General features: G+C 43.0%; 1 protein-coding gene across 5 annotated transcripts in view; it reads right to left on the reverse strand.

The window, feature by feature from the left end:
* Positions 1-233: 233 nt before the first annotated feature.
* The window catches only part of LOC141140029 (uncharacterized), a 52,129-nt gene continuing 27,649 nt past the window's right edge, over positions 234-24,713 (reverse strand). Inside the window, exons 2-6 of one of the 5 annotated variants that reach the window (XM_073626761.1) lie at positions 21,042-21,132; positions 20,168-20,386; positions 14,753-14,814; positions 4,877-4,995; positions 234-1,587 (exon numbers count right to left, since the gene is read on the reverse strand). In XM_073626761.1, coding sequence (XP_073482862.1) covers positions 1,232-1,587; positions 4,877-4,995; positions 14,753-14,814; positions 20,168-20,236 — 606 coding nt within the window. In that variant the 5' untranslated portion in view covers positions 20,237-20,386; positions 21,042-21,132 and the 3' untranslated portion in view covers positions 234-1,231. The remainder of the gene's footprint in view (positions 1,588-4,876; positions 4,996-14,752; positions 14,815-20,167; positions 20,387-21,041; positions 21,133-24,713) is intronic. The other 4 variants (XR_012243883.1, XR_012243882.1, XR_012243884.1 and 1 more) reach the window with 4 other exon arrangements.

Genomic DNA, 24,713 nt, shown 5'->3' on the forward strand with positions numbered 1-24,713 from the left:
GGCATCACATTAGGCACTAAAGTAGACAACAGAAAGTATTTGCTTTAGGACCAGTTTCACACTGGTCCAACGTGTGCTCTCGAAGTCGGAGTGCAAGATGCATGACATGCGAAAATCAAATGGTTCCCTATGAGAGCTGTCTTAACTGGTCCAACTTGTTTTCAATCTTATTATTTTCCATTTAATACAAATACATATTCACTGCTTTATAAAAATCTCTCAAGGTTGACTGATTATGTTCTAGCTATATATTAAGACAATATCAATATTCTTTTATCATACACAGGATCACTTACATCATTTTCCTAACATTCATAACTGTTTATATTGCATCCATTTATGTTCAGGTACCAGTTCGGCCAATCGTAGAAGCTTGCCATCCACTAGGGTCTGGACTATCCTGTTTAGTCCTTTTCCATTTGAGAAAGTTTTTATAACCCCTAATGCTGGAGGAAATTCTGGTCCCATCAATTTGGATAGGCCTCCCCTTTTCAAGATTTTATCCCATATCTTTAGAGTTGATAACGTAAATAATGTTAGATCTTTCTCTGGTCTGAGCTGGGGTTTAATCCACGGTTTAAGTTGCAGTCCAATAATATCTTCTTCCAGAATTACCCATTTTTATATTCCATATTATGGTACCAGTCAATAATCCTATTTAAAAGACGCAGCTTGTAGATATTTTGTAAAATCAGGTAAAGCAAGGCCTCAGTTCTTTTTTGTCCCAATTAAAATAACTGGTCCAACTTGTGTCCAAGGTTCCTGCACTACTTTGTTTTGACTGGGGCATGATTTCAGCCCACTGATCTGAAAGTAAGTCATCATCTTAACTGATCTGAGTTGCAGCATGCCACTTGTACTCAGAGGATCTTGAAGTGGAACCCCACACCAAAATTTAAACAAAGAAAAAAATAAAAAAGAATAAATCCATACTAGACCCTTATTCTAGCATACAGCCCGGCAGGTCAGGAAAAGAACATACCAGGTCACATGGCCTCAACATGGGGGAGGGGGAAGGAATGCTTTGGCCTCCTCAAAGCTCTCTCATCAAGGGCCTCTTCCCGACAACCTGGGTGGTTTAACAAGGCCACCCCCCCCCCCCACGTGGGTTACCCATTCACCAAAAAAAAAAAAAAAAAAAAAAAAAAAAAGGAAGTGTATTGTAACAAGACAATTCCTTTATTAAAAAAAGAACGTCCCCTGTCATTTTTAATTTTGGCATGAGGCTCAGCTATAGTCTTCCTCCTCCGAATCCCTGAGGGAAGGAAGGGTACTTGCCCCTCATCACCTGGAGTGCACAACCTCCACTGCTCTGGAGGAGGATGTCCGCAGGGTGGATGCTGGGGCTCAACCTGGACTGCCAGGCTCTGTACCAGCATGGACTTGATTGAACTTGGTGAGCTCGTAAGTTCCCGTACTGAAGAGAACAAGTCCTTTTATTGCTGGGACGTTTCCTCTTCAACCAAGTCCTTAATACAGGACCTGCACATTGCCTTCTGCCATGAATCTCTAAGGGGGTTCTTGTAGGAGAAACATTGCCTCGGACTTGGTGGATTTGAATGCTTGGGACTTTCCTAACGCTTTTTCCTGCAATGAGAAAAAAAATTAAACTAACCTAGGACCCCTAATGTAATTTACCAACCCCTAGTGCACAGCTAGACCACCACCAGCCAGAAAGGAAACAGTGCAATCCCAACAGCACCCACCCAATCCACACTGCAGGGTCCAAGTCAAGTAACCTCTGACCATGCAGCCACAGGCTCCCGGCCGGGAGGATCCAACAAAACATAAGCCCATATGGATTAGAATAGAGACACCTCTGTACCCCTCTTGTCTGACTGGTGCATGGGGCGCCTGCTGCCACCGTGGCTGTTGGTCTCTACTCCATCTTTAGCAGAGAACGCAGCGGGGCACTAAGAAACCATCTAGTTTGTTTTTTCCCTGGGTGTCATCAAGTGCCAGAACCGGAGGTAGACGGACACACCCCCTAGTCTGCGTTCCAGACGCTTGGAACCACTAGCACCACCAGATATGACAAAGAGGGGATAGGTATGGCGCTACTCTTAAGAGGTGACCTACACCCTCTAAATACTTGAGGGGTGTGTGTCACGGGTGCATTTAGTGCAAAAAGTGACAATAAAAGTGCAGAAAATAAATTATTTGTATATTCACAAAAAAAAAAAAAAAAAAAATCCTACTGTGTAAACTTCCTAACATAAATACATATTATGTTCAAATAAAAATAAACACAACCCTTGACACACACCTCAAGGATTTAGAGGGCGTAGGTTACCTCTTAAGAACAGTGTCTTTTTCACATTTCTTCTAGACTCACCTTCGGGTGAATTTATTGAGAGGCTGCAGCTCCTCATTTTTCATTTTCACCATAAGCACGGGGGGTCTAATAATTTTTTCATCACCAGCCAGCAGGGACCCAGAACTGACATGCAGGACATGCCGCTGACCAGCAGTGGCAGCCAGGCATGTACTGGCCATTGGGACTACAGGGAGTTTCCCGGTGGGCCGATGGCTCAGTGGGCCGATTTCAGTGACAGTGGACCGCTGCCTCCCTCCAGTCCTCTGTCCCCCCCCCCCCGCAGTGCTCACCTCCTCTCCCTGGCTAGTTATGCAGCGCGCCTGAATACAGACATGATGCTCAGGAGTCAACACTTAGAAGCTCATCATACGATCTGGAAGGAGGGCGGCCTCACTTTCCTGAGGAATCTTGTTCCATTGGGGGGGGGGGGGCGCCAAACTGATTCTTTGCCCCAGGTGAAATAATGTCTAGCTTCCCCACTGATACTGCCTATAAGAGAAATAATGTAAAAGGCTAATAGCTAGTGGGGGGGGGGGCTTGGGTGGCAAGCCGGCATGGGAGAGACCTGTCAAAGTGGGCCAGTCTGGGTGAAGTCCAGGGCCAAATTTTTGTCCCAGTCCAGCCCTGGTGGCAGCCACCAGAGCAATGACAGCAAACCCCAGGCACACAGACACCGTGCCTCCTGCGGGCCCTTACATCCCCTGGAGAGACCGGGGACGCCGGGAAACACCCCCCGCCTGTACTGGGGGGGGGGGGGGGGGTGGTAGGGGGCAGGTGCTGGGATGGTCACTGCAAAAGAAGAAGACAGAGGTAAGCCTATACCCTCCACGTTGGAGAGAGCACAGCTCCCTGGTTCCAGAATGCGCTTCCACCATGGCAGAGGAAACAATAACTGAAGCCATTGTGGGGGGGGGATTTAAAGGCTGCATGCGGTTCCAGGAAAATGGGCAGTGCTGCACCCTCACCAAGGTTGTCCTGAAAAGGCGATTTCAGAAAAAATAATTTGTAACCTAACTTTTCAGAATAAGTTTTCTAGCCTTTGATTTTAGGGTTTCAAAATATTGGGTAGTCGGGAAATTATCACATCTTTAGAGACCCTTATTGTGCAGAATTGTGTGGACCTCTATAGTGCAGTTTTGTACCCTAGACTAGTCGTGGTAGCAACGGAAGCAGTCACTGAGGCAAAAGGAAGAAGGGGGGGTTGGGAAAAAAAAAATAAAAGCATCTTTTGGGGTGACTTGTGTAGGTTGGAGAACATCTGAAAAATGCCTCTCATGCAGCTTGCTGCATCTTGATTTGGGGCCATAGCCCTTTTATATCCAGAAAGTGTTGAGATAATTGCTTCCAGAAATTTTCAGAAGTATCCAAATCTTCCAGTTGCTTTGTAAATAAAATCATTGTATAGTCAATATTGTTTGTTGTGTCTGGGGGAGGAAGATCTGATGAACACACCACATTTGTCCTACCATTTTACTGCTAGTAGTTCATTCTGCAAGCAGGCTTTCTACCCCTTTCTAAGTGAGGTGTCAACAAGCCCTGGGGGATGCCCTGTGCTCAGGGCACAGCGAGAACCAGGATGTGTGTAAACACAGTTTCTGGTTCTCTAAGGGGAGAGCAGAGAGATTGTCTGTTCATATAGAGTATGAACAGCGATCTATCATCTCCCCTGCACAATCCACCCCCCTTCAGTTAGAAGACACACTTAACCCCTTCACTGCCAGTGACTTTTTTTTTTTTTCTGCTATAATAAATATCCCCCAAAAATATACAAAAATTTTCCTTAGTTTAGGCTGATATGGATTCTTTTACATATTTTTGGTAAAAATCGCAACAAGCGTATATTTTGCGCAAAAGTTATAGCGTCTACAGAATAGCAGATAGTTTATGGCTTTTTTTTTATTAATTTTTTTTTTTTTTTTTTTTTTTTTTTTTACTAGTAATGGCAGCGATCTGGTTTTTATATAGATATCTATCTCGGGACGGCAACATTATGGCAGACACGTCGGACAATTTTGACACATTTTTGGGACCATTGGCATTTTTACAGCGATTGGTGCTATAGAATTGTGTGTGGTGTGTTTTTTTCTGTAAAAAAAAAAAAAAAAAAAAAAAAAAAAAAAAAAACACACACACCACACACACTAGTTACTTACCGGTAACTGTCTTTCTGGGAAATTTTCCAGGGACAGCACACCTGAGAGATGAGAGGCTCCTCCCCACAGGAAACACAATCAATCAGCAGCTATTTTAAGTCCACACCCTTCCCCTTGATCCTGTTTGTAGAGAAGTAACTCCTGAACCTGTTTCACAAGGGAAATCATTCCTCACAGGCACTCACCTTCTAGTGTTCTAAAATTTTCCCTCCTCCAACGGGTGGGAAGTAGGCCTGCCGTCCTGGAAGATTTCCCAGAAAGACAGTTACCGGTAATTAACTAGTACTTTTCTCAAGTCATCTTCCAGGACGGCACACCTGAGAGGATAATCAAGTACCTCAGGCCTATTAGGGTGGGACCACTGCAAGACCCTCTTGGCGAACCTCGGTTCTGCAGTAAGCTTTACCTTTACTCCATATGCTTGATGAAGGTATCTTAGCTGGATCATGCGGCTGATCTGCCGGTCTACTCCACCGGTGTCCCTGCCTTCTCTGTTTCGGATGCAGGATCTTGGTGGAGTGGGCTCTTAAAGATGGAATCAGAAAACATGTTAAACTTGTAGGTTATCAATGTTGCCTGTCACACATCTAACAATGGCCTATTCTGCCTATAGGTGCTGTTTAGAACCACTAAAAAGATTAATCGGAGACCTGTGTTGTAAGACAAGGACACTTCATTGATCCATAAGGGGGCCTGTCTTAACACAACCCTGTCCAGGGAAATAAAACTGCCAAAAAAGGGGGGCCCCTGACAGACAACCCCTTTTTGTTCATTTTTATCTTTACGTCAGCAAAGACTGAGGGGAAACCTACTTAAGGGAAATAGATTAACAAAAACTTAATCCCTGGGTTTAAGGCATGCCCAATCTATAGTTTTACTTACGCCTGAGAGCCTACTCAGGAGATTAACATCTATAGCAGGAGAAGAAGAACACTCATATTGCTACATCTAGTTTTGCTAGAAGGGCAAAATGAAGGCCATGCACCGAGCTGTAACCTATTTGGTCGGGTATACATCTTTATACTTCATCTTCAGGCCATAAAACTCCTGACCCGAACTTCCCAAGTTCTTATTAAACAGGGCGATTCATTATCGCCTTCCTCCAGTGACCCATAACTCTACTGGGCTTCAACGCTAGGAAATGGCTCTGGAATCCCTGAATGTAAGGGGTCGAGGCTTTCTGACATGTGACATCTGCAGCCAGAACTCCTGGCCCTTCCACGGAAGAGAAGGCTGAAATACAAAAAGGTGATACATGTATTATCAAATAAAAAAAAAAATTATAGATTGTGGACATAGCACAATAGATTTAGACAGAAAGGACACAAGCATAGACAACAATGTTGTGTATCTGAGTGTGACTAGCTAAAACAAAATATCAAATATGGGAAGAGACCCAAATCTGAACCTCACAGCCTGGTTTTCTGATGTGCGGCCAATATGTAAGCATTAAGACACAAACACACCTTAAATGCTGCGCATTTCTGAAGTGCAGCTAGCTAGGTCATAACTGGTAAATACAGAAAGGACGGGAACCCCCTTTTACAGTGGTGTTTTACAGCAAAACAAGGCTATAAAGAGAAGACAGAAAGACCCAAACTTCTATGTTGCGTATTTATGACGAACCACCAAGTACAGTTATAAGACAATCCTTCCTGTTATGCAGTTCTGTAGTGCAGTTACATAGAACCAACAGAGAAAGAACACAAGCAACCCACAGCATTGTGTTTTTCTGAAGTGCCCTAAGGTAAGGCAATATGAAACAGAAAGCACCAACAAGCTTCAATGTTGAGTACTTCTGCTGTGCAGCAACATAAAAACAAAGAAACTACAGCCTTTACAGCTGCGATCTTTCTGGTCTACTGCAAAATAAGGCAATAACTCCACAATGAGTATTCCTGCTGCATTGCAAAACCTGAACCAGAAGGGACAGATAAGCTTAGGGTTCCCACACCCGTGAGACCCAACCTGCCACTTGGGACTGCAAGACGCATGAGAAGTCATATACTATGGCTTCCAAAGGGTACAATTCGTGACTGTGCGACTCCAGGTCGCAACGTCTCCAGCAGTCCCTGCTTACGGAACCACAGACCTCAAGATTACACAGGTCGCAGGAAAAGCAGTTTTCAGGTCGAACAAACAAGGGGTCCCCATGCTGTGGCTCCCTGGAGGAGTGCAGCCAACAACCCCCTACTGTGTATACCTAAGAAACAGCAAGGAAGATCAATGAGAAACACCACTTACTGCTGTGCCTTTCTGATATATGGACGATAAGGCAGTAAATAAAGGACATACAGGACACAAACAATGTTCAATCTTTGTGTATTTCTGATGTGTAGCATATACCAATACTGAGCAGAGATGTCATCACCCTCAATGTGTCTCCCTGCTGAGCAGCAAAAACAAATCAGAAAAAGACAAACAACCTTCACTGTTGTGTCCTGATATGCAGCCAATAAGGCAGTAAATGAAAGACATAAAAGGACAGACAACCTTCAATCTTGTATGTGTCTGATGTGCAACAACAATCTTGAATAGAGATAGCACATCTATATTCAAGTGATTTGGCATGTGACTCAACATGTCAAATCGCGTGCCTAAAATCGGCAGCCATTGCCGTTAATAGCACTGTCTGAATCAGCACGGGCCACTTTGTGGTGCTGTACTGATTACCAATGGCAGTATGTGTACTACCCATGGCACAGGTTCAATTTTGTATTTCCAACAAAATCAGGACCATCCATCATCACTGCAACACAGGACCCACAGACAGACCTCAATCTTGTATATCTCTGATATGCAATAATATAACAGTTCTGAATAGAGATAGCACATCCATATTGAAGTGATTTGGCATGCGACTCAACATGTCAAAATCGCATGTCTAAAATCGGCAGCTATTGCCATTAATAGCACTGTCTGAATCAGCACGACGCCACCTTATGGTGCTGTACCGATTACCAAAGGCAGTATACGTACTACCCCTGGCACAGGTTCAATTTGTACTTCTGTTATGGAGCCCGACAAATCAGGACCATCAATCTTTCCTGCTGCCTCTGATAAGCAACCAATAAGGCAGTAATACAGGACACAAAAACCCCACAGACAGACCTCAATCTTGTGTAGGTCTGATGTGCAGCAATATAACAATTATGAGCAGAAATGTCATCACCAGACACAATGATGTGCGGCACAAAACCAAAAAGTACAGACCACCTTCCCTGTTGTATTTTCTGATCTGTAGCCAAACAAAGCAGTACCTTTAGGATATAAAGGACACCCAACAAGCTTCAGCAGAGATGTCACAAATTTCAATGTGTACTTTAGTTGTGCCACCAAACACCCCAGCAAGGACAGACCTTCACTACTGAGGTCTACTGGTGAGCAGCCAAGAAGGGGTCATGGTGTATCCCTTTATGAAATAACCAAACAGGGGCAATTTCATAGGCATAGCCTGGGCTGTAGATACTAACCCTTCACCACCAGTGAAGGAACCAATCCTAAAATGGTTGGACACCTTACTATAGTAGCGGTTGTCCTACCTTACCTCCGTAGATTGAGCAAACGCTAGCCAGCTCATACACGGGTAGGGCTGATCAGTAACTAAAGTCTCAATGAGCCCAGCCCTAGAGACCAATATAAGACTTCTAAAAAGGGTGGTTACCAATTTAGCCTGGAGGTAAATAGCTACCTGCAGCCCTTTAAAGAAGCAATCATATAGCCATCTAGCTCTTGCATATGTTTGCACAGAAAATCCTTAATCAAAGGTTATAGGAAAATGATTTATGGTAAATCGCTTTTAGATCTGTCACTGAGTGGACTGTAGCCCAAACCAACAAAAAGGTTTTTCTTACCCCCTGCATTAAAATATAACCACAATGTAAGAAAGGAGTGGGAGGTTGGAGCTTATGAAATGGAGCTTACCCATAGCAAGCAACCCCCAAAAAAAAGGATCTGTCACAAGGGAACCCCTACTGTGCCACACAGAAGCTTGGTCCCTGCCACATTGTTGAAAGTTAGGTCAGCTTTTAAGCATCTTGGAGCAACTTTAAGCAGATTCCTAGCAGCTGGGCTAATAGGGCCAGATAACCTAGTGCACCTGCTGAGCAAGGGAGCTTACTCCTGAATCCTTCAACCATTGCACCATTAATAACTTGTTCAGTGGTATACCTGGCCAGTAAGGAACTCTTTGTTCTACCAGGTCACCCTCTTTGCTGTATTCACCCCTACTAATGTACCACAACTGGGTATGTAGGGAGAGGCTGGCAACCTACTGTTGTGATAACCACAGTGTCTCTGCTATAAGAGGAAGCTGTGACTGGTGGTTTTTAGCAGTAGCTTCTGGGCTATTTTGTTATGGAGACCCCAGGTCCTGCACTGCACCACTCAGTAAACACAGGTGGAAGGGGAAAAAAAATGCCTTACCTACCTCTTTCCCATCTGAGGTGGTTTAGGCACACTCGCTCCTCTGTACCACTTGTCCACCATACAGCATCTCTGATGTAAGAGGGAGCTGTGGCTGGTGTCTTTAGCAAAAGCTTCTGGGCTATTTGAATCCAGACCCCAGGGGAGATTATCTCAAATGCACAGAAACCATCTGGCTGGGATTGGGGATTTCTGACTCACCGTTGTGGTCTTCCCTTTTGCCACAGCCACCGGGCTTGCTTTTCCATCCTTATGGTCCACACGCAAGAATAGCCGCCAAAGTGCCCCCCCAAGGTTAGGCTGTGTCCTGCACTGTCCAGTCAGTAGATACACATGGGGGGGGGGGGGTACGATCCCCCTGGAAAGAACCGACAGCCAGCACCCCCGTCTGAATGGACGTCCAGACAGGTAAGGGGGGAGACAGGATAAAGGCCCCTGAAGTTCTGGGTACACCACTGTACGCAGGGGCCTTCAGCTCAGGGGGGGGGCTTTCCCAGTTTCTGCTGCCCCCTCCTGAAGAAAGGATAGGGGAACCCCCCGGGAAGGATAAATATACCCTGCCAGACCCAGAGGCTTCCCAGGCAGAAGACCACCAGCCCCAGGCTTCGGTCATTTGGAAAAAAACAAACAGTTTCGCCGTGTAGAGAGAAACACAATCAAAAACTGAGGATCAAGGGGAAGGGTGTGGACTTAAAACAGCTGTTGATTGATTGTGTTTCCTGTGGGGAGGAGCCTCTCATCTCTCGTGTGCCGTCCTGGAAGATGACTTGAGAAATATTGGTTTTTCAAAAATGTCGCTTTTTTTGTTTATAGCACAAAAAAAAAAAAAAAAAAAAAAAACGCAGGGGTGATCAAATATCACCAAAAGAAAGCTCTATTTGTGGGAAAAGACAGACATCAATTTTGTTTGGGAGCCACATCACACAATGGTCAGTTAGTTAAAGCGATGCAGTGCCATGTCGTCAAAAGTGCTCTGGTCTTTAGGTGGCCAAATGGTCCGGTGCTGAAATGGTTAATTGCATAAAAAAGTTGTCCATACACAAATGGTACCACATATTTAACCAAGGTGACAACAAGCCCCCAAAACTTACCACTGTTCTCCATATAGTCTGGGCATCCAGGAGTGCTCACCTTGACTGTCTCTCACATATTTTACAGCAGTATATACAGCCTGTGGCCCTCAGAGCTTTTACATTTTGACCCCATATCTGGCACAATGGCTGGGGAGATATTGTTTGTACATTTTACTGGCAGGCTTCTAACCAAAGTAATCTACACAGATGGTTTTGTTGAGGCATATACACATCTGCAAATTTCTGCAACAGGTAATTTATGTGGAGCCAAGCATAGTCAGTCACACCAGGTAAATAGTGGTTATTGTCAAGGAAATGCATAAAAAACACATTTCCTGTCTTTTCCTGGCAATTTTAGCAGAAAACGCAAGCACATGATCAATTGCTGTCATATTGGTCCATAGACTGGATTAATGGTTTTAATTATATTGCTGTTAAGGCTACTTTCACACCGAGACGCTTTACAGGAGCTACAGCGCTAAAAATAGCACCTGTAAAGAGCCTATCCTGTCTCTCCAGTGTGAAAGCCCAAGGGCTTTCACACTGGAGCAGTGCGCTTGCAGGATGGTCAAAAAAGTCCTGCAACCGCATCTTTGCAGCACTGTAGGAGTGGTGTATACACTGCTCCTAAAGCACCCCTGCCTGCTTTGCAGGTGTTTAACCCTTTTTTGCCTGCTAGCGGGGGGGGGGAAAACCACCCCACTAGCATCGCTAAAAATAGTGCCGCTTTACCACTGGCGCCCACCCCAGTGTGAAAGTAGCCTAAGAGTTAGTCTATACTCAGAAAAGTGATTGGGGGGGGGGGGTTGGACACAACCACGTGGTCCATTGAGTCTGCTGGTTTGTTTTGCATTTTATGGTTTGCTCATTCCTTTGGTGTTCGGTTTGAAGCCCAGCCTGGGTGGAGACCATTGTCCCCTCCATACAGAAACCTTTGTTCACTCCATTACATTGAGAATGACATGATAGTTTACCAGCAGGTATTTTCTTTACTTGATGAAAAGGTATTAGCCTTAAAAAAGAATAAAGCATGCCGGTGCAGGTTAATATATTTTGTTTTTAGGTAGGATTTAAATGGAGTGCTGAGCTTGCTAGCAGCTTAATAGAAGCAGACTAATTCCTTGTACACAATCATCCGACTTTTCGCTTGCTAGTCGGAAATAGAAATTGAATAGGTTACTAAAGATACAAAAATTCTCATAGGACAGAACAATCCAGAAGGGATGTAATGTGTTGTAATGTATTTTCAGACAACGGACTTAACGAAAATCGTACGAGAAATTTTCGGGGAAAAAAAAAAAAAAAAGTCGTGATTGGCTATCAAAAACTGTGTACCAAAGATCAGATTATTGCATGATCGCTTTGAAAGCGTTTTCGTACAATTTTTGTATAATGTGTATGGACCAGAAGGGTGCATAAACAATGTCCAAAAAGGTAGCTTTTTTTTTTTTTTTTATTCATTAAAAGCAAAGTGGCAATGCAAGGATCCTCCACTGATCCAGCACAGGAGGCCAAGCTGCCAAGCTGGGGAGGGGGTTCTTGAGGCAGTCATTTCCTCAGACAGAACTCACATAAGTGGTCTCAGTCATGTCTCCTGGCAACACTTCAACTGGAGCAGAGTGGCCTGGGCAACATGTTTCAAGGATCTTTCAAGGTTCTATCAAGCCTAAGTTTAAAGCATCAGTGAAGGACCCGTTTTGCTACCTTGCTTTTATGGAGTAAAAGTTTACCTTTATTGCAAGAAACCTGTGCACTCTTGGTCCACTTGGTGAATCTTTCCTTCCATATTATTGCCACAAACTAGGTTCTGCCCTCTATGGCAAAAGGCTTACAAGTACTGTACATTTGCTAGTAGCTTGTTGAAATTGTTAGCTGTGGAAACCTTAATTGACAAATGTCTAAAAAAAAAAAAAAAAACAAAAAACAAAAACAAAACAAAAAACACACACGCACATTCATTAGTTTGTTTATTTATATTTGAAGTGTTAACAATTCTGCTTAGTTTGTATAATGGTAGACATTTTCTGTAATACAGACCTTTCAGTCAGTGTCTTGAGCTTTCAGTTCACTTACTTTACTTCCTGTCAGCTGCTGTCCAAGGCAGAGAGGGTAAACAGCCTTCTCCCAGCTTCATGCATTACACAGCTGAGAGTGTAGGATGTTTACATTATCTGTCACTCAGAAGAAAAGCACATCAGCTGGCTGACCTGGAGGAGCTGCAGACTGCAAATAATACAATCAGTCATTCACAATTTCCATTAAAGAAAGTAACTGCACTAGAGACTAGTATAATTTCAGGGTTTTTTTTTAAGCAACTATAGCCAAAGTAAATCTGTTCTACAGGAAATACAAAAAAAAAGTAGCCACCTGCTGGCTTCTCCTAGCAATGTTAGTTGATAACACTTACCTGTGGCAAAATTAGAACTAGACGAGGGTGCTCTTCCCTACGCACAAAAAGGTCACTTCCCTAAAACCCAACCTTTATTGTAAGTCATAAAATGACCATATTAGGTATACCTATAGGATCAGGTCAATGCCATTATATATAAAAAGCAATGTTCTATGTGGCAATATTAACATCTACCAAGTTTAAAATGAGAGGATATGTAAATTAAAAATGTCCAACACCACCCGGTATATCTGTCTCTCTTCCCATCTATTGGATAATAATAATATTTTTATTATTATTAATAAACATAATATAAATAATAATAATATATATCAGCCCCCCCCCCCCCCCCCCCAATATTTACCTGAGCCTCCTCTTGATCCAGCGATGTCCATGAGAACCTTTCCTCTCTGGGGACTCGCACCTATTGATCAGTGAGTTACTGGCTCCCACTGCTGTCAATTACAGCCAGTGATCCAATCAGGAGATTGAGGGGGCAGAGCCACAGCTCCATGTGTGAATAGACAGCCACGGGTGGGGAGAGCACCTGCTCGGGTGTCCCCAGAGCAAGCCGCTTGCTGTGTAAGCACCTAGTAGGAGGAAGGAGCCAGGAGAGTCAGCGTAGGACCTGAGAAGAGGATCCAGGCTGCTCTGCAAAACCACTGCAACAGAGCAGGCAGTTATAACTTTTTAACAAACCACACAAGAGACTTTAATGCAGCGTTTAAAAAGGAAAAAACCTGCCTTTAAAGCCACTTTAAATGTTATCAGTTCCATTTGTGTTGATGCAAATAGAACTTTTACAGGCATTTTATATGCCTAGCATAATTTTCCAGGCACACATTACAAACAGTGCCACACAAGTCAATGGCAGTACTCAACTACTGATGCCTCTTTGCATCAGTGCTTACTTGTGCATGTATTTTTCCCCCCAAATGCAAGATGGCCACCCAGTACAGCCATTCATTTGCATAGCACACTATTTGGCACCCCAGGAGTGGGAAAGGGTAAACCAAGCGTTTGAAAACTCCTGTAAAACCCCCATGTGCGAGAGAATGCTTGATTTATATATCAAGTTATATTACTCAATATTAACCAATTAAGGACTGAAAAGAGTTACCCCCCTTAATGACCAGGCCCTTTTGCAATACGGCACTGCATCACTGACAATTGCACAGTCGTGCGATGTTGTGCCCAAACAATTGATGTCTTTCTCCCACAGATAGAGCTCTTTTCACGGTATTCGATTACCTCTACATCTTCTAGGATGGATACCATACATACATACATACACATACATACATACGTTCAAAAAGTTACAGCATCTACAAAATAGGGACTAGATTTATGGCTTTTTTACTAGTAATGGCAGTGATCAGCGATTTTTAGCTGGACTGTGACATTGCAGCAGACAGATTGAACACTTTTGGGACCAGTGACATTTACACAGCAATCAGTGCTATAAAAATGGACAAATTACTGTATAAATGACACTGGCAGGGAAGGGGTTAACACTAGGGGCAAGGGGTTAAACGTGTTCCCTGGAAGGGGTTTCCAACTGTCGGGGGAACAGAATGGGACTGACTGGGGACAGAACGCTGTTGCCAATTACTATGAACAGACGATCACTCTGTTCTCCTGACAGAACGGGGATCTGCTTTGTTTACATTGACAGATCCCCGTTCTGGCTCTGGAGCCATTGCGGGTGGCCAGCAGACAGTGGCCGCCAGGCAATGCGCATCGGCTCCAGTGCCGTGCGTGTGGCCATCTATTGCAGGAAGCGACGTACAGCTACAGCAATTTGCGCAATAGAGCCAACCTGCCGCACTATAACTGCGATGGGTGGTTAAAGTGTTACTAAACCCAGGACCATATACATTCACCATCTCTGGTCTCCCACAGTACACAAAACAGAGATGCCATTTTAATACAAACTGCTGAATACCTTTTCTCATCAGCAGTATATAGCAGGCTTGTGACTTCTATCAGTGTCTGGCCAAGCACTGTTGGAGTTTATTCTCAGATTGTCCTATAAGGCTGCAGAACCCTTGACCTTTCTGGACAGTGCAGATCACATGAGAGACAACCCCCCCCACACGAACCAAGCTGAATGAAAAGTCTACCTACTATATTGTAAGGCAGGGGTGTCAAACTGGAGGCCCTCCAGCTATTGCAGAACTCTGCCTCTGGGAGTCATGCTTGTAACTGTCAGCTTTGCAGTGCCTTGTGAGACTTTTAGTGCCATAACAGCTGAGAGTTCCCCTCTGTTGGGCTACTTTTGCAGACTACTTCAGTTAAAAAGGCAAAGGGCCCAACCATAAAGTGGTCATCTCACTGCAGTTTTTGCAGCATTGAGTTTCAATGGAAAGCAGGGAGGCAAGGCAAAGATACTTACTTTCCAGTCCTTTTCAAGAGGAATATCACTTTAAAATAGACATTTATCCATGTAGCTGTTGCCTAAGAGGAAAAAAAAAAAAAAAAAAAAAAAGGGGAAGGGGGATGAAATGAGAAAAACACAACATCAAACACATTTCTACTCTTCAGTCTATCCATACACCTCCATTTCTAGAAAATCTTTGAAAGCTGGAAAGCTACACTGGAGCCTCTCATCCACACAAAAATCACTCAAAGAGGCTCAGATAGGACGCGTTACTTCACAAGAGAGGAATCTTAGAAGCACAACATATGCCACAGCAGTAGCTTAACATAGGGCTTGAATGTAACACTATACAACATGAAATATGTACCATCCATTCAACCACCTCTTAGACTATGTACAGCATCTCATGCTTCGTCATATGGTTCAGGAATTCAGGTTTTATCAACATATAGCCAATAAGCTAAAAAGCTATGGGTATTTCTAAAACCAAGTGATTAGCAACCACTGCGGAGCAGTGAAACATCTGTTGACACAGATGCCACGTTATTTTCAGGAAGGCATACAGATAATAGCACTGCCTTATTATATGAACTTGAAAGATCAGTGATAGAATGAATAAATGAAAGCAACATTATGTGTTTTATAATGGTATATGTTCCGTTTAGAAGACAGGAGGCCTATGCAAGCTTCCAGGCAGGAGTAGGGTGTACAGCAGGGCTGAGGACTCTTCCTGTCCTCAGCAGGACAATACTGGGCACCTTAAATGTCAGTTAGCATGTGTCAGTGCTGTCCGATATCTGAAGCTGAATGAAGTGGTGGTAATGCCAAGGGGAGAGTGGCATGTGCAGCCTTAAACATGAAAGGCAGAGTTGAGAGTTTTGTACTGGCCAACAGGCATCTAATACGCAGGCTATTTGAATCCTGCATAACATGCAACTCTGTTCATGACCGGCATCTTATAAATTCTTAATTTACAAATTTGATATCTTTGTAAAAAGTATAAGGCCATTTGATGTTGTCCTACTAGTTATTAAATTTGGATAAAAGGGCAAATGCTCCATGTGTAATGTGGTGCAGGATTTACAGGTGCCCAATAACAGCTGTACAAGCTTGCAGGCATAAAATGGACATGACCATTTTCAAAATTATAATATATTCAAATGTTCACCTGCCCCACGCCTAGCTCTACACTGGCAATATGATCTTTGCTAATAAGATTACTTGCTGGCAGTTGCCAATGAGTAGTTAAAAGGGGTTGTAAGCCCTTGCCGTTTTTCACCTTAATGCATTAAAGGGATAAGGGTTTTATTTTTATTTATTAGTTAAACAAACACTTACCTCGACTATGCAGCTTGTTTTGCACAGAGTGGCCCCGAACCTCATCTTCTGGGGTCCCCACAGCTGCTCTCAGCTCCTCCCCACATCAGATAAATCCGAGGGGGTTACCTTGAGGGCATGCTCCCAAGTCAAGCATTCGGCGTTCAGAGACACAAATGTATGACTCAGCCCTGCCCCTGGGTCACTGAATTTGATTGACCGCAGCGGAAGCCAATGGCTGCGCTACTATCAATCCATCCAATCAAGAGCTGAGAACCCTAAGCAGAGACAGCACATCCCCATCGGTCAAGTTCTAGGGCTTCAGAAAAAAAAAAAAAAAAAAAAAAAAAAAAAAAGTGTGGGGGGTGGGGGTCATTGTCACTGCCAGGTCTCAGCCTGCCCCCCCATCTAAATGCATAGGATGCATTAAGGTGAGAAACAAAGGTTTACAACCTTTTTAAAGGTGAAAAACCTCCTGTGCTGCAGCACCCCCCTTTTATACTTACCTAAGCCCCGTAGTTCCACAATGAACGAGCACACCAGCTCTGGCCGGTGTCTCGTGCCCTGATTGCATTGATAGCAGTGCAGCCAATCCTATGCATTAAGGTGAAAAAACCTGGCAGTGACCCCCCCCCCCCCCGTTTTTAGTTACCTGAGCCCTGGAACTTGACCCGATGGGGATGTGCTGTCTCTCTGCCTGGGGTCCTTGTCTCTTGATTGGATAGATTGATAGCAGCGGGAGCCAATGGCTGCGATGCTGTCAAATTCAATGACGCAGGCGCCAGGGCCGAGTCCTGCTTTCTGTGTGAATAGACGCAGAAGCAGGACACAGGAGCATGCCCACATGGGATGAAGGCGAGCGATTCTCCGAAGGAGCACTGGGGGGGGGGGGGGGGGGGGGGGGGGGGCGCCACTGAAGGAACCCAGAAGGGGAGGATTGTGGCCACTGTGCAAAACCAACTGCACAGCGGAGGAAAGTATGACTATTAAACTGAACCTTTACAACCACTTTAACTCAGTAGCAAAGTGTAGCCCCAGCCTTAAAGCTCAACTCAAAAGCACAAACACCTATTCATTGGCTACAAAAATGCTTTTTCAAACTTTCTACCATGTAAAAAAAAAAAAAAAGTCCCAACATTACTGTGCTGCAGATGGCCTGCAAACGGGTCTTTAGCCAGCTCTGATGAGTTTATGCTCCCTTTCAGACTTCTTCCACTGGCTGCAAGTGAATCCTAAATGCTGGAACACAGTGTGGGGAAACATTGACAAAGCAGACACAAGTAGGATGAATGACCCGACTTGAAGAGTAAACAAAAAAAAAAAAAAAAATTATATGGATCTTACAGGAGGACACCCACACATGTGACATACAAGTTTTTACCTCCAGCAAAATTCATGAAGTCTTTGGCAGTTGGCAGCTGCAAACATCCGACTGAAAGCCCATCAGCTTCTTTACAGCTTCCAGTCGAGGATGTTTACAACCGCTTACTGTCAAACAGCTATGATTTCCTAAAGAGCAAAGCGTGGAAATGTAATGCTGAACTCCAGGCACATTTAATCCAAAAGAAAAATGCATTCATGCATGAACTTAAATTTGAACTGAAATTGGGAACACGTTGCGACTCGATTTCACCCTCTTCTGTGAAGTAACTCAGTGAGGCATCAACTATGCTGCATGCCAATGTATTGAGAGGACAAAGGGATGACCCAATGCTGCTCTTTAAGGCTTCATGTACACTGCTAGTAAACGGACATTTAGGAGCAGTTGGGCTTTAGCTGCCCCTGAACTCTCCTCTGTTACCTTATCAGTACATGCACACAGGTTCGTTTATAGGTAGTTTTGACAAAAAAAAAACAAACAAAAAAACAAAAACCCACACACCAAAATACACCCCATTCAGGACAGATGTTCAGAGGCATTTGAAACGCCAAGTGCCTGTAACAGCTTGTAAACGTGGTAGCTCACATTTAGCAGAGTTTCGTTTACAGACATTTTATTTATGATCGTTTGCAAAAAACAAAAAACAAAAAAAAAAAAAAAATTTAGACGCAGCAAAACTGACGGTTTCTTAAACGTTGGTTACATCTATCAAGTTAAATCGTTCAGGAGAGGTTTTAAAACATCCCGTGTACATTAAGCCCAACTGTCAAGCCACAGGAAGGGGTGTAGAGATTACCAAGCCCTGTAGGAGAGGAAAAAAAAAAAAAACCCACACACACCAGCCTGGCTTTGCTTTGTAGCAGAGTTGTGTAGATCTCAGGACAGGATAAATACAAATCCTTTAGTGGGTGAGCCATCTATGCATTTCAACTGTTTGGTGGTTTCTCCAGAATTAAGGTTCATATTAGACTGCCAAAAAATAAATGTTGCAAGCAGAAAAGAAATTGCTGCCCTCTTCTAAATGAGCAAAAGTAGATATAAGTAAATATAAGCTTAAAGGAACCACAGTCTCCAAGAGTTACAAGAGTGGGGAAAAAAAAAAAAAACGCAAGTGTTATCAAAAGGAACTCAACATTCCAGACATTCCTTGCACTTGGCAAACAATTGAAAAACTCCATGTAGACACTATTGAACAAATTACTAAACATTTGTTTGCAATTTAATCTAAACGTTAGAAAGAACCATGGAGCAGTTGTGTAAAATGTACCTACTTATACAGAAACATGGACACAAGCTGCATTCATCTTCAGCACACCTGCTGTAATGGTCGTACAAGCACTAATAAAATTGGTATCAAATTCACAACCCAATCTGGTTTTAGTAGTCCTGACAATATACTTTAATGACCTTGATGACCAATGCCAAAACAAACCTTGACATCCAGACCCAATTTTGCAACTTTTGGCATGTCGCAAACTACTTTGTGTATCCAGGTATATTAAATTTTGTTCTTTGAGATTGGGCTCATTTGATGGAAAAAGTGAACAATGGCTATCTACCAGTTTTAGTGAAGAAACTGTCCCAATCTTCAATATAAAATTATCCTACTTCTGTTGATTGCAGCCAGCGATACCACATATGATGTGTCATTTGCCCTTTGTACCCAGGTGGGGCTAAGAAATAGGACCAAAAAAAAAAAAACCACAATGCGTACTAACACTCACATGGACACTACTTTTCCTTACCAAAACAGTGCCACTAGTCAGTTGTACTAGGTTTTGGTACAGAAAAATGCTGGTCAGTCAACCGGCACAGACCTACACAAATAAGATCAAAGTTCAGATTTGTCTCCTCCAATTACAGGCCATCACAATGATCAGGCTCTGGTTCTTCCTGGGTCCTGATAGTTTGTACGAGACCCTGGATCGGTCACAGACAGCCTGGTCTTTGCTGGAAGTGTTCTAGCACAAACACCCAGGCACCCAGGATTAAAGCCCATTTCCTGGATGCTGCATATTTGTCATGTGGTCGTAAAGGGGATGCAGATAAATACATACAAAGGGAGTTTAGCAGTTTGCTTGATTGGGCAAAGAGTTTGTAACTCTGTCCATCCAGGCCTGCAATTTACAAAGCTCTGGTACAGCACTCTCTGGCAGGGGCAAAGATTTGATCCCTTTGCGGCAGCTTCATTTCAGTCATACCTAGGTCCCCTCCACACTGACAAAGGTGGTAAAGCAGTAAAAAAAAGCCAATGTCATTGTGCCATCAGCATGCCCCTTACACTACAGTATACCTCACTGGCTGGCACCTTGTGCCACTTCTCCCCATCTAAGCTCTGCTGTACAAGGACTGCAAGAGGCGGATACAAAAGTCAAGTCGTTTCACTGGTTGCATTAAACAAAAATTTAATTGGGGATTGGCACTGCATTAGTTTGTGCTTTCTAGATCTAATGGATTTCAGATTTAAAAAAAAAAAAAAAAAAAAAAAAAAAAAAAAAGGGGGGGGGGGCAGGGGGATAGCTTCTGATTTTTCCACCTTTGCCAGTATCTATAGACAGCACTTTTTGGCAGAAACTTTGCAAACCCCACAGTTGTGCTACTAGCAGCCATGCCTAGACTTGCACAAACTACATTTGTTATACGTAATAGAAGTATAGCTATGTTAGACATATTTAGAGTATGCCATTTCTTAGTGTACGAACACCAGGACCACCCATCCCAAAGCAGCAAACCTTTTTGGGTGGCCAATGTGGTGGCCTCTGACTGGCACGGGAGATTTGATCATTTGTCCACTCTTCCATTCACAGAACCCATTCCATAGTGGGACAATAGTACAAATTCTGAGACTCACAGGAAATGCCAGGTGGGCTGTGCAAGTCCTTCACACGTGCAACTGTCACCGGTAACCCTGGCAGCACCAAAGAATGCCAGTATAAGCTGTATTCAGTAGCCTGCAAGACAGGGGGAATACATACTATTACAGGTGCCATGCAAAAAAAAAAAAAGTTAGCCTCAAGGGTGTGCATATTTTGGATTCAACATAGTGGCCAGTGTGCCACTAAGAAATTGTGCTCAACGTGACTAGTCGTATTCAGGTGACAAAAATCAGAATCTTGGCTTTTAGCATAAGACTATGCAGCCATCAGCAAAAGCATTAAACATGATGTGCTGAACTTGGTTAATCTTAGCAACATTACATCTGTATTTAGGGCATAACAAGCAACATGTTACCAGGGAGGCTTGAACACACCCTGGGTGCACTACTTGTGCAGGCACCAATTCTCTACATACATAAAACCACACATTGCATGAAGAATGACAGATTTATATCTTAAGACATGGCATTCATTTTATTCTCTACTCACAAATAGAATTCCAGTAACATTTACCCATCAAGGATCACATTCTTGACATGCAACAGTGTAATTTTTCCAGAAAGTCATCACCTTTTACCATTACAAAGTCACGAGATCTGGCAAGATGACTTTTCCTAAGTAGAGAGCCTGGCAATGTTATTCAAGCAATTGAGGAGGAAAGTAATATAAATAAAAAAAAAAAAAAAAAGTTAAGTGTTAAACGATACTCCATAAAAATGCAAAATGTCACCTGATTTTTCCCCAGAGGTCAAAGTTTCTTTTAAATCATTAAGAGTCCAGAATCCAGAATCCTGGGGGTACAGAAAAACTAGTCCAGCAATCTGAACAGAATAAAAAAAAAAAAAAAAAAAAAAAAAAAAAAAAAAAAAAAAAAAAAAGTCAATATAGTACATTGAGGATTACTTCCATAAGAAGAGAACTCAGCGTTGGCTATATTTGCCTTGAAAAAAAACTTGTTAAGTGCCAACTATGTGAACCACTGCACAAGGAATTTGAAAAATGTTCTCATCTAGGTAAAACATTAACTTTGCACAGCAATGCAGTTAACCTAGCACTAAGTAAACAACGCATACATTAGCGCTACAAGCAGCATACAATTAAAATAAATGATATAGGCCTAGTAATCTATGGTGCGATACAGGGCATTTCACACATTGTCACGTTAACAGGGCCACAGGAGGAAGGTACAGCAGAAAGAACCATTTGAGTAGTTCAGTGGTATAAGATGTGCAAGAGGACAACTTTTAAAAGTCAAAAAGCTTTTGTATGGACACTACCAAATCAAATTTTGAAAGTGGAAAACCCAGGGATTTAATTTTTATTGCTAGTGCAACACTTTGTAAGTCACTGTCCCAGAATACACATACAAAACCTAAATTGGGTGGCACAGTGGTGTAGTGGTAGCACTCTCGCCTAGCAGTAAGAAGGGTCACTGGTTCGAATCCCAACCACGACACTACCTGCTTGGAGTTTGCATGTTCTCCCTGTGCCTGCGTGGGTTTCCTCCGGGTACTCCGATTTCCTCCCACACTCCAGAGACATGCTGGTAGGTTAATTAGATCCTGTCTAAATTGTCCCTAGTATGTATGAATGCGAGTTAGGGACCTTAGATTGTAAGCTCCTTGAGGGTAGGGACTGATGTGAATGTACAATGTATATGTGAAGCGCTGCGTAAATTGATGGCGCTATATAAGTACCTGAAATAAATAAAAATAATAAAATAAAAAATTCAAAGATGGAAAAAAGGCAGAAACAGCACCATTCATACACAAGGGGTTACCATTGTGGACCTTCTGAAAATGCTAGTTGCTACTGTTATGCTTAAAGCCGAGGTCTGCCCACCGCTTCTAAGAATGTAAAAGCCTGCAGCTACACATACTGCAGCTGCTGACTTTAATAGGACACTTGCCTGTCCGAGTCCAGCGATGTCGACAGCTGATGGAAACATCAGCTGTCGGCTGCTGTCATTGCGGGTACGCCTTCACGCCAGGAACCCTATTTCACATGCGCTCCTCCTGACCCGGCAGCGGGGGGGGGGGGGGGGGGGGGTAGGATGGAGCCAAGCAGTAATGTCAAGGGCAGCAGCGCAGGCTCCCAGAAGTGGGGACATGATGCCTGTGAAAGACAGTTGCCAAATGTGGCACCGGAGGGGGGGAGGAATCAGATGAGTGGAAGTTCCACTTTTGGGTGGAACTCTACTTTAACTTCTGGATTCACTATATTCAAGAATATACACAAGACAGATGTCAGAAGCTCTATCCATTTGTGCTTTGAAAGGGACTCCTGTTGAAGCTGGAGGGGGTTGGTATATCAACTGACATTTACAGAAGAACACAACTAGGGCAGCCTCAATGGTCCACTTAAGATGAAGGTCTCATTAAAGTATCTATGGACAAACAAACAAAAAAAAGCTTATGTATGCATCTCTGTGCATCATCTTTAAAGTTCTGATTACATGAAGGAAGAAGGAAAAAAAATTATATATACATTTTTTTGATTCATTCAAGTGCAGTCCCACCTACAAGGTCCCAGAAGCAAACATGACAATACAACTCTGCACCATGCAATTTAACCCTTCTGTTGACAGCAGTTCTATGGAATCCTTAAACTGGTATTGCATGATTATGTTGATCTCAAAGCAAACACTGGCTACACAGAAATTCAAATCCCTGTACATAGTTGAAACAAGGAATCCAGGATGTTTAAGGGAAACTAGTTTGTCTACCATGTCTCTAGGTAAAGTTTTTTAACTTGTACACAGAACAGACACAGGTTCCAACTGAATGCCCTCAGTTTGTCCTGCATTTATGGCTTATCCCAGTACCCAAATAGGAGGGAGGGGGGAGTAGAGGTTATGAGAAATCTCAAGCATTGGATTGTTTGTCAGAGTTTCATTGCCTAGCGATGCTAGTTGGTAGGCAGGTCTCAAGTTCCAGAAAGTGATAAAACTGGTTTGTGTGTAATTAAGGTAACAAATGTACTTGGCAGTGCACACACTGTTTTATTAAAACAAAAAAAAGCACACAACTCAGTTTAGTTTGGGGGGGGGGGGGGGGGAGAGAGATTTTAAAAAGCCAATTATATGTAAAGAAAAGGCCAATAAGATGTTAATGAAAGTGGATCAACACTGGGTTGCTATGGTTGTGTTGCCGGTTATACAATGGTACAGCTTGTTTAAAAAAAAATAAATAAAAAAATAAAAACAAACACACACACACACAACCCACAAACCAAGATTGCGAACGAGTAAAAAAAATTATGTATAGACCACCACAGATAGAAGGAAAAAAAAAAAAAAAACTCCAGTGCAACTACCCAACTCTAGTATAAATGTACTTCCCTACTCAGTCACACCCTTTCAAACAATTAATGGCAGGAAAGAATCCAGCTTTACCATTTTGCAACTAGATAGCTTCAGGCAGGAGTAAAAGTTTCTCAATAAGCATCTCATTTAATATTCAGAGCACAGAAGGAAAACAAACAAAATGCAAGGTTTGTTGCCTTCTATATGGCAAGCAGTTTCCTGAAGTTATGTTAGGAACCACTTTCCTCCAGTGTTTTTTTTTTTTTTTTTTTTTTTTTTTTTTTAGTAGCCCTACTAAGTACAAAGCACATCGCAGAACGCAATTACAGTAATGTTATACTATAGGTAAATCAGACAAATTTCAGCTCCAAATTTATACCTCACTCAGTTTTTTTGCAATGCAAGTACCTACATTTGGACTGGAGGGTAGTTGATTAGGTGAACGCACCACTGTGTGCCATCTCCTATCCTTGTCCAGTCATAACCTGTAGGTGGACCCAGGACAACCTGGACTCAAACTGAAGACACTACAGAGGAACCTTGGATTACGAGCATAATCCATTCCAGCAGAATGCTTTTAATCCAAAGCACTCACATATCAAAGTGAGTTTCCCCATAGAAGTCAATGGAGAAGATAATTCATGCCACATTGCATTCTATTGCATGCAATACCACATGTGGCCAGAGGTGGGGGGGGTGTTGGAGAGACTCAAATACTCGCAGACTGCTCGAATGCACTCGGAAACAGTATTTCCAAACGGCTCCGAGCAGATGTGTCACCGGTAACCACGCACCTCTGGCCAAATGTGGTACTGCACGCCGCAGAGGCTTGAATCCTACTTGTTTTTGCAAGACACTTGCAAACAGAGTCAGAATTTGAAAATGGCTCGTATTGCAAAACACTCGTTAACCACAGCAATCTGAGGTTCCACTGTATAGGCAAAATTCCCCAACTACCCCCCCCATATTTTGAATAGAATAAAGGGATGTTCCAACACCAGTCATTTTCCTCCCATTTGTGCCGCACTAGAGGGAAACTTAAATTTAATTTCCTGTCCAAAAAGGTAAAAACAGGAAGTGAGGAAATCACAGAAAATT

This window comes from Aquarana catesbeiana, linkage group LG04 (assembly GCF_042186555.1).
Source record: "Aquarana catesbeiana isolate 2022-GZ linkage group LG04, ASM4218655v1, whole genome shotgun sequence".
NCBI lineage: Eukaryota > Metazoa > Chordata > Amphibia > Anura > Ranidae > Aquarana > Aquarana catesbeiana.